This window comes from Strix uralensis, chromosome 2, assembly GCF_047716275.1.
Source record: "Strix uralensis isolate ZFMK-TIS-50842 chromosome 2, bStrUra1, whole genome shotgun sequence".
In the NCBI taxonomy this organism is placed as follows: domain Eukaryota; kingdom Metazoa; phylum Chordata; class Aves; order Strigiformes; family Strigidae; genus Strix; species Strix uralensis.
Genome location: NC_133973.1, coordinates 42,369,114 through 42,379,794, shown reverse-complemented (window position 1 = coordinate 42,379,794; position 10,681 = coordinate 42,369,114). Strand labels below are relative to the sequence as shown.

General features: G+C 52.2%; 1 protein-coding gene across 2 annotated transcripts; it reads left to right on the top strand.

The window, feature by feature from the left end:
• The first annotated feature begins 7,638 nt into the window (after window positions 1-7,638).
• On the top strand, window positions 7,639-10,459 carry MID1IP1 (MID1 interacting protein 1). 2 transcript variants are annotated; one of them, XM_074858538.1, is made up of 2 exons: window positions 7,639-8,134; window positions 8,555-10,459. In XM_074858538.1, exon 2 carries the CDS (start codon window positions 8,698-8,700, stop codon window positions 9,193-9,195), a length of 498 nt encoding a protein of 165 aa, XP_074714639.1. In that variant the 5' UTR covers window positions 7,639-8,134; window positions 8,555-8,697; the 3' UTR covers window positions 9,196-10,459. The 2 variants fall into 2 exon arrangements, with proteins under 2 accessions (XP_074714639.1, XP_074714638.1); XM_074858537.1 differs by having other exon boundaries at window positions 7,641-8,134; window positions 8,558-10,459.
• The last annotated feature ends 222 nt before the right edge of the window (window positions 10,460-10,681 follow it).

Below are 10,681 nucleotides of genomic sequence, written 5' to 3'. Positions count from 1 at the left end.
TTCATTGTCTGCCTCCATCAGATTTACCTCCCACTGTAGCATTAATTTTGTATGTGAATATGGAGGCTGTGCTTTAAATAATACAGCATATGCTTTTTATTTGCCATGTAGAATAATATTTTTTTGGCTGATTTATGTTCCACCTGGACAAAATTATTTTTTATGATGGGTTTATTTCATTTGCTCCCACATCCCCAAATGGAGAGGAAAAAAAGAGAAATCTTGTAAACCACCAATAATGATGGACACAGAAATCTGCTTTGAAATACAAATTTACTGCAAAAACAGATTCTCTCCATCCATGTAAATGAAAAAATGCTGTTGTAGTAATTTTAAGCTCGCGAACGCATGGTACTACTGGAGAGAGTAATCTTCAGGCTCTTGTATCACCCCTTACACAGTGCTGGGAGCATGGAGAAATTCACTGACAGATATAAGCTATTCCAGTAGAACAAAATTACACATATGGCTAGAGCATGGATTTAATTTAGATCTTTTCAGAACTTCATCAGGAAACAAAGCCAGAACAAAACCCTGTGGTCTTTTGGTTTGCAGATTTGCCACAGAACTTCATAGGCTAAGCTGACAAATCTACCTCTTTTCCAGTTTTCACAAGGACTGTGGAAAAATATGCTACTTGCCATTGAAACAAATTAGTTTCAAACAGATAATTTGAGTTTCAATAACCAAAAAAAAAAAAAAAAAAAAAGTATGATGTACCTTGTTTTGTGTTTTACAACCCTGGAACAGACTGGCAGTATTTTTATGTTAATCTGTCACCTACAGAAATACTCATTATGAACAGTTTATAAAAAAAAAGACAAAAAAAGAGAAACCATGTGCAATCCTTAGCACAACTTTGTTCTGATTTTGACTTCCAGCTTTTGGTGCTTTTCGTAAAGCAACTAAGTATTAATCATACAAATCCATAATAGCCATAGCAATTGGAAAGCTCTGGTTCTATTTTTGGTTGTAATAGTCGTCTTTAACCATACAACATCCTCCAGCCAAAACCACACTGTAATAGAAGTGCATATAATAAGGACACGTAACGCCTCCATGTCAGCTCTGAACTGCAGAGCTGGGAAAAGTAGGATATTCTTTCAGAGCAGCTTCCCTTTTAATAGTGAATGTAACAAGAAGAGGTAGGATTTTCGCAGGGAAATCCTGCTGCTTCTAGTACCACCCCATCAGGGGGTAGAAATCCAAGACAATGTCTCCTCCTTGGCATCTTCTGGCAGCAACCAGAAGATTTGTTCCCATGCAGGCTCTCTTCTCTCCACATAAAGCTCTGCTCCAGCACCTCATCCTGCCACGTCCCTAATTCTTGTTCCACCAGCTAGCACAGAAAGTTTTAGTGAAGGTGAGCCACCTTTATTCTGCTCCATGTTCTCTTTCTGAGCACTGAGAAGTGATAAAATTTATCAACAGCAATCTAGGCACTGAAATCAGGTCACTGGTGTAAAATGAGGAAATAAAATCTATAGGGTGAAAGTGTACTGTATTTGTTTCACCATCATGTCAGCCCTGGGCCTTTCAAACAAAACCAGAGCTCCCGTTCTTCCACAAACTCCTCGAGATGAAGGCAGCTCCTGCAGGAACGGGAAGGGAGAGGAAAACAGTATAAAAAAGCTACAGTAGATGGTGCTAGACAGGTGCAGAAGACACCAGCTAGTCATTTGAGGATACCTGCAAGATTTACCCCTAAGCTAAGCGGTTTAGAAAATGTGCAATTTAGATTTATCAGTTCAGAAGGGAGATTCAGATAAAAACAGTTGAGCTGGTGAGATTATTAAACGCAGAACACCATGCTGAGACGATGCTCACCTTACCACACGTGCTGACAAAGGGGAAATAGGGCGCCGGCACCCCCCTGGCTGCACCCAGGCGGTCACAGGGAAGGCAAGGTGCAGCGATGGGGTGATGGGAGGAAAGGGGGAAAGTCGCAGGCAGAGACCTTCCTTCACCCAGAAACTTCTCCTGGGAGCCTGAGGTGGCACCCTTCCCACGTGTTGGGATGGGGACGGCAGAAGCAGCAGGAACGCTGCAGGGTATAGTCAGAGTGGGAAGCGCAGATCGGTATTTCCTGATGTCAGCCCCTGCGTATCAAACCGTTAATGTCACAGAAAGGTGGTCTTGTGTATTTAATTTTATCAGGCGGAAGAACTCTGATATATGCTGCACTCGGTTCACCGCTCCCGTGCAGATTTACTCGGTGTTTTAGCATGCGTGCTGCCTCGCTGACAGAGATTAAAGGCTCTCCTCAGAGCCCCAGGTATTATGCTCAAATGTATAAATCAGGGCTTAATATATAATATTTGTCCATAAATATATATCATGGTGGCATTCGTTTGGCTATCTGCATATTAAATACCGTTACAGAAAGTCACGAGTTTATTGAGGATTATTTTGCTATGCCAGTAAAATCTCCTGCCATCCTAAACAGGTATCTTTTCTGCCAGAGCACAGGCAGGGTGGCACAGAGGAAGGGGCAGATTTTGCTAATGCTGTTCACGACCCCACATGTGCCCCAGCCATGAGGTGCTGCACCAGGAACCCGCTCCCAGGTCGGCCCCGGGCTTTTGCCTTCCCAGCACTGGCCAGGCAGGGCAGGGATCATGGTTGAGATGACACCGCAAGCCTCTAAAGGAGAAAATTGCATGATGTATCACCACTCAGGAGCACCCGCCAGAGAGCTGTTTAGAGTGAGATTACAGTCTCAGAGGAGACTCTTGTGCCTCTCGGTCACAGGGTTACTACGATGATGCAGTTGCAACTTGTATGCAGGAGGTAGGAGGGATTTAAATGACGGCCAGAAAGAAAAGCTGGATCAAGCCTCCACAAACCCTCTTCAGATTAACCCAGATTCCCAAGTCCCCAGCTTTGAGGGATGTGAAATTGGCCAAACTGATTCTTTTCCCTTAAAGAGAAGAAGAAAAATGGGTTGAAGAGGATGAAGTTTATAGTTTGGCCAAGAGTTTACAAGCAGCGTTTTAGACTAAAGGGAAACAAAGCTGCCAAAAAAACGAGTTTGTGCAGTCCAGAGGTCTTGATCCTACTCATGCCAATTCCATATTAGCATGGCTATATGGATTTCTCTGCATATGCTGCTGACTTATAGATATGCAAGGGAGAGAAAATCACTCTCAATGCTGCAGTCTTCCCCCCTTCATCCTCTTCATAATCAAGGTCTTTTTTTTTTTCTTGTAAATTCCTATTATTAACACAGGAGGAAAAAAAAGTCCCTGGGATCCCTGGCACATCCTTGGAGTGGCTGCAGCCTCATCGTGGATGACTAGACAACTGCCGCTGTGCCACATAATGAGGAGCACACACGCTGCACCAGGAGATACTAATGAGGGAGCTACAGCACCCCTAGCCCTCTCCAGTAAATCCATGTCTGCAAGCCATGTTTTATTTATCAGGCTTATTATGGCAGCGCTAAGGAGCCATTTGAAAAGGGCCACCGTTGTCCTGGGCACAGGCACGGTGCCTGCTCCGGCCAGCTTCCAGGAAACGGATGAGGCTGGCAAAAGGTAGGGTAGAGGGATGCACCGTGCGTACAATGCTGTGGCAGCATTTATTCCATTGGTTCCTTTGAGGGTTGTTCCCAGCCTGTTTTGATCCCCTGGTGCTAGCTGAGCGCTGCCTGGGAGGGATCCCAGGCCCTGAAAATACACAGTGACTGGCAAACAAATTGCAGCTGAACTCATGATGATTCCCAGGAATGCTTCTGAGGAAGAGAGGACTTGGCGGGCCTGGAGAGACCCAGCTGCAACCTGCAGAGCCAGGTGACTCGGAGAGGCTTCACGGGAATCGCCTGAGACAGCCACCTCCCTGCCCCGCACTGCTCCCAGCAGAGCTTCTGCTGAACTCCCATGCTTTTCACCATGCACACGAAACACTGCTCCTCTGCACCGAGACGCAACGCCGCAGAGCCCTTGTTGTGCCGCTTCTGGCAGCGTGCGGTCTCGCTCAGATTTGCATGTGTGCCAGAGGGAAAGGGGATTTACGATTGCCGCTCCCTTCTCCAAACGTCCTCTTCCTGACCCCTCTGCATGCCTTCCCAGAGGTTTCCGTCTGCGCTGGAGAATTACTCCACTTGCAGAGGACCAACAGAAACAGAAGTAAAAAGTGGCTAAGTGAAAGATAGAAGATGAGTAAATCTTTGCCAAAGTTATATCGCAGATCTCGGCAGGACTCAGACAAATTGGTCTGCATTCCTTTAACCTATTAGATTTCTACTTACCCTGTTCATTAGCACGTTAAGCTACAAGGGCTGATTATATAAAACTCATGGAGAGGCATCAATTAAGATGATAAATTTACATACATTCCTTCTGGATGAGAAATGATGGGTTTCCTCAGTTCAGAGTTTGGTACAACTGGACTCAGTTTCAGAAAGAGAAAGGAGGAGAGAGAAGTGTTAAATGCGTGCATCTGTACTGCCACCCAAAATGATGGAAGCAGTTCACAAGTTTGAGCAAAAATGTATGTCAAATAGGAATAGAAGGAAAGGACTCACAGTTTCCAAGGCTGAACTCTAATCTGCCATGTCACATCGACAACAAATTACATGAGGAAGTGAAATTCCCAAGAGATGTTGCTCTTACAAGGCTGGCCCAAATGGTGTTCCCAGGCTGCAGAATGCAACACTAAATATTTGCACATATTTATCACTTTTCGCCCACACAAGATCTCATCTTGTTTTGCAAACACTGCAGCGGAACAACTTCCTAACCACCAAAATGTAGCCATCGCTGGTCTGCAACGTGCCAGTGGCACCTATTTTGTGCCAGCATGCGTCCTGGGAAAACTGTTAACAAAGACGGTTTGTTATCCTGTTGCTACTGAAGAGAGAATTTAGATAGGCCTTGCAAATGGTGTATGAAAACCCACACAAGTTGACAGAATCATCTGTCTTTTCTTGAAAAATATTGCGCAGCTGCTAATGTCGCCAGAGGAGACAGGACCTCGGCAGCATTGTTCCTACAACTAGCCTTTGTAGCACTAACTTCAGTGCTACTGTGGCTAAATACTGGTGAACAGCTAAGTGAACTAGTTAATACTAGTAATAGCTCAGTGACAGTAATAGCTAAATAGTAATAACAATAGTTCATCCCTGTTCTTCTTCAGGAGTCGGCCACAGAAAGAAGGCCCACGTCCAGAAAGGGCTGAACACCACCAGCTCTCGTTCATTTCAGGGAAAATTAAAGGTTTTTAGTCAACAGAGTAACTTAGATGTGACTCCTTTCCTGAATAGTGGTACCAAATCTATTCAAGTGGAAAGGTGTTTTCACCCACACACTGCTAGGCTTGTACGTCAGGAGCGCTCCATCCGGTTGAGGATAAAGACTACTGTTGCATATTGTCGTTTTGGTTTCCCCTTATCCAGGACCCTGTGCTGGGCGAAGGTAAGTGTTTACACCTTCTTGGACTGCCAGATAGCAAATGTGCAAGCTTCCTCATTGCTCAGGACACGAGATAAGGGGTTTCCAGCTGATTCCCCTTCCAGGTGCTGCACGGCCACGATAATCAGATCATTCTGAAGAGGAAATATTTTAAACAAATGCAGCTTGCATATAAAAGTTTGTGCCACAAATGGGATCCTCTTTTCTAATGGGAGGGGGAAAAGTGCTGTTTCTTTTTCTCTCCTGTGGACGGCCATCACAATTACATACCACTGGAGTTAGAAATATATGCTCCTTTCTTTCGTTCTAACCAAAGAGCAATCAAACATAGTCAGGCTTGTGTTAATGATATACATTATACATACCAGAGACATTTACACTGCATATCAAAATCGATCAGAACATAAGGAAGTTAAAAAAAAAAAGCCGATTGCCTTATGCTGTGAAGTTTGACTTGACTTGATCTATCTCAGCCTAATGGGTTAGACACATGCCTGCACAGGCTACAGCACTGCATTAGCGCTACGCTAAAATGAGGTAACATTTACAGTTGAAGGCGGAAGCAGACCGTGTGGCTGTACATTTTGGGAAACGAAGAGGGCAGGCGGGGGTCAAAATGATTTTATGTTCAGGTCCTAATTTGTACAGTATCATCACACTGACAGAAAACACCAGGCTTCCTCGCCTGGTGCTTTTGCTACGACCACATACATCCCGTTTTCAGCTTCGAGCTGGGTTCTGCCTCCCCAGCCAGGGTGTTATAACCACAGGTAAAGTCTTAAGTTTTAATTTGCTCAGACGTTTAATTTTAATTTGGATGGGAAAGTTGGACAATAAACCACTTTCTCTTGTTCCTAAAGATTTATCTCTCTTTCTGATTTATTCCATGTTCAGCACACGCTGTATTTCAACTAAAGGCAGCAAAACTGCTAATGGTGTATTAATGACACAGTGTGTCTATATAAAGATGCAAGTGTATCTTGTGGCCAATTTTCTGGCCTGGCGAGATTATTTTCTTCTTTTTTTTTTTTTCCCCGCAGTGAATTATCTGCGAACAGATCGTAATTTTACACCAGCCGGTATCTCTGCTTAACCGCAAGCATTTGCGGCGCCTGTGCCGCTCGCGAAGGGCTCCCGGCTGCGATCACACCCCCCACAGGGAACCGGCCTCCTCCCTTCGGGCTGGGGCCTGGGGCGGAGGCCTGAGGCAGCCGGGGGCCAGAGAGGCCGTGGCGAGCAGACGGGCGGCCGGCACGGGAAGGACGGCAGGCCGAGCCGCCGCCGCGGGCAGACGCTAGGGAAGCGCGGGGTCCCCCGCCTCGCCTCAGGCCGAGCCGCCGCCGCGGGTGAGGCCGAGCCCCGCACACCTCCGCGCCGCTGCCGGGGCCGCGGGCGCCTCCCCGCGCCCTTCCGGGCCGCGGCCGCGGGCTCGCCCCGGCGGCGGGAGGGGCGGCAACGGCGGGGCCCCCACCTGCGGGTGTTGGTTGATCCGTTGCCACGGCAACGCGCTCAACATTTCGGCCCCCCTCCTCCGCGCGCGGCTCCCCCTCCCCCGGCCGTTCTGCCCCACGTGACCCACGGCGGCCCTGCCAGCCCACCCGCCCGTTGCCAGGGCCGCGCGAGCCGGCGGACGGGGCTGTGTGGGAGGGGGCCGCCGTTTCCGATTGGCCGCTGCCGCGGCTCGCTGATTGGCAGGGGGCGGCGGAGCCGGGCGCCGGGCGGGCCGCCGATTGGCTGGGCCCGGAGGTGAGGCTGTGGGGTGATGCCGGCCGCCCCGCGGCCGCTGCCAGGCGGCCCCGGCCGGCAGACAAAGGCCGCCCGAGGAGGAGCGCCCCCCCCACACCCCACCCCCCCTGCCCTCGGGGCGGGAGGCGGCGGGGAGCCGCGGCTCCTCGGCGGGCTGCGGGCAGGCGGTGGCCTGAGCTTGGCCGAGCGCCGCCGGGCCCCGCGGCCCCGGCGCCCTCCCTGCTGGCCCTCTCTGACTGCGCCGCGGCACGCGGAGCTGGGGGGGGCGGGCGGCGCGGCAGTCACGCTCGCTGAGCGGCCGGCAGCCAATAGGCGGCCAGGGCGAACGCGCGGAGCACGCGGGGCCCGCGTGTCCCCGCCGCCTGCCCTGTCAATCACTGTCCCCCGCCCCGCCCCGGCGTGGCCGCGCCTCCCGCTCCCCCACCCGCCCGGGGAAAGGGAATGGGGACGGGGACGAGGGGGGGCTGCTGCCGCCGGCGCCCACCGGCTCGGGCCGCCTGCCCCGGCGCTGAGGCGAGCGGGGGGCGGTGTGGAAGTGCCGCTCGGTCACGGCGCCGTGCCCCTCGCTGCCGTCCCCCGCCCGGGGAGGCCGTTATCGGCGCCCGGCAGGGCTGGGGGGTTTTGCAGCCGCCCGTCCCTTCTCTCGGGGCGGCGGGGGGAGGACACGGACACCCCGGCTCCCCCGCGCCGCCGGGCCCTGCTCGGGGAGCGGGATGGCCGCGGGGCGGGCTGTGCCCCCGGCCCGGCCGGTCCCGGCGCCCTCCCCGCGGCGGTGCCCTCCCCCGGTGCGGGGCGAGAGGCGGAGCCGGCGCGGCGCGGCCGCCGCCCGCCGCCTTTATCTGGCGTGCCGGCGCGGGGGGTGGCACTGGGGAACACCTTGTTTTAAGATACGGGCTATAAATACCGCGCCGGGGATGGGAGCGCAGCCACGGGCGGCGGCGGGCTGACGGCGCGGCGGTGAGCGGCTGCGGACCACGGTGGGTGCATCCCCCGCGGCGGCTCAGTGCCTCGGAGGGCTGGCGACGGCCGGGGGGGCGCTTGAATAATTAACCTGCGTGGCGTGGGGCTGCGTTCCCCCCGGCAGCGCCCCAGCCCCACGCCACGCGCGGCGTCCGGAAGGAGTAGAGGGGTTTGTTGTTTTGCGGTTTTTTGCTGGTTGTTTGGTTTTTTTTTTTTCGTTTTGCTTCTTTTTGCACGGAGGGGAGCAGCAGCAGCAAGCCCCGGCGGCTGCACGGGGCGCCGCGGGAGGCCGGCCGGGGGAGGGGGGCGGAAGAGCGGGGACGGGGAGGGGAAGCCTGAAAAAGGAGACGGGGTCGTAGATAAAGGCAGCGGCGGGAGGGCGGGCTGGAGGGAGGGCGAGCAGCCCCTAACCGGCGCCTGTCGCCACCGCCTCCCAGCAGGACTCTGCTCGCAGCAGCAGCCGGCGAGGCCAGCCGGCGGCGGAGGGCGGCCGGTGCCGCCAGCGAGGAGGAGGAGGTCGCCGCCGGAGGAGCCCCGCGGTCCGAGCCGCCCCGCTGCTCGCTCCCGCCATCCCGCCGGCATGATGCAGATCTGCGACTCGTACAGCCAGAAGTACTCCCTCTTCAACGCCATGAACCGCTTCATCGGCGCCGTCAACAACATGGACCAGACGGTGATGGTGCCCAGCCTGCTGCGGGACGTGCCGCTGCTGCTGGAGGAGCTGGACGCGGCGGGAGCCGTCTGCCCGCCGCGGGAGGCCGCCCTGCCGCCCGGCGACCCCGGCGCCTACTTCTCCCGCAGGGACATGTACAGCCACTATATGCTGCTCAAGTCCATCCGCAACGACATCGAGTGGGGCGTGGTGCAGCCGCCGGCCGGCGAGGAGGCGGCGGCCCGCAAGAAGGACAAGCTGGGCGGCGGGCCCGCCGAGGAGGACGAGGGGGAGGAGGACCTGGAGCAGCAGTTCCACTACCACCTCAGCGGGCTCCACTCAGTTCTCTCCAAGCTCACCCGCAAGGCCAACGTCCTCACCAACAGATACAAGCAGGAGATCGGCTTCAGCAGCTGGGGGCAGTGAGCGCCGGCGGGGAGCGGAGCGGGGGATGTGGGCGCCCGGCCCGCCACCGGCACCACCACCGGCAGCGGGAGCGGCGCGTCCCCGGGGCCGAGGCTGCCCTGCGCCCTCAGGACTGCAGCCGGGTTTTCTACCAACGCACAAGCGAGAGAGAGATGTAAATTAATCGATACTAGTTTATTAATTATTCCCCCTCCCTTTTGTTTTTTTTATTTTTATCGTACGGTCTGGGGCGAGCGGTTGCTGTGAGTCCCCGGGCGGGGAGGCCGAACCCGTCGTGTGCGAGGTGGTGGCGCAGCTGGCGGAGAGGAGGCTCTGCACAAGCCGATGAACATAACAAAACTGGCATAAAATTGCTTCTGTTACCCGGGAGGGAACCCAGTGGGCTAACGAGCATCCCTCTGTCGCGGGACAGATGGCAGGTCCCACAGTTGTACATGTACTGGAGTTTATTTAAAACTTTTTTACTCAGATGTAGAGTATATTCTAAAATAAATGCAAATGTATTAACTAAAAGTGACTTAAACTTTTTGGTATGATTTACATTTCTTTAATTAAATGCTATATTTAACTTCTGGAATTCTTCTGTTGTTCTTCTAAGTTATTTCCAGAGCTGCCTTACTGGACACAGAAATCTCTGCATGTGCAAGAGAGGGATTTTTTTGTGGCTTCTTTTTTTTAATTTTTATTCCCCAAAGGGAGCAATTAGGCAGTGATGATAACTCGGCGTATCTAAAATGGATGAATGACCGTATTAACTGCACACCATACATAGCCCGAGTTTTGGCAAGCTGTTCCCAACCGGACAGTCCAGTTGCTCTGTGTGAATGCTGGTGTGAAGGTCAGTGCCCCTCTAACAGAATCTGAGAAGATTGAGCCACGGTTACTTTGCAGGCAGCGATTCATGGAGGTTGGAGCAAAGCCTAGGAATGACTCCTGCTTTTTTCGGGAAGTATCTTAATGTGCTGTGGGGAGCTCTTTGCTCTCCCTCCGAATAGCTCTGGGATACTTGCCTCCCCATCTCTTCCATTACATACTTTCCTCTGTAATCCTCCTTGGATACTAGGAATTTATTGGTTTTGCATTACCGAAATTGTATTGATTTCTTTCTCTCTGCATTTTTTTTTTTTTTCATTTTCTGAAGTAATGTGCCTTGGAATTGGGTGTCTATATCATGTTCTAATATTAAAAGTGTACTTACTGATTACAATACAATGTGTGCATATTGCAGGATAACCATTTAATAAATATATACGTCCTTCCATAACGTATGAAGTTTTCTTCTCAGGCACTGAAATGCCAAGTTTGTAGACATCTCTTTATACTGAAATGTCACTTTGTATTATTGCCATCCAATTTAGGGCTTGTTTGGTGGGGTTTTTTCATTTAAAAAGATAAGAGAATAACTTCTCTCCCCTTTAAGGATATTTTTGCTTAATTTTTGATATCCTGTAGCAATTTGGTTTTCAGCCCAACTGTTAGAACATTG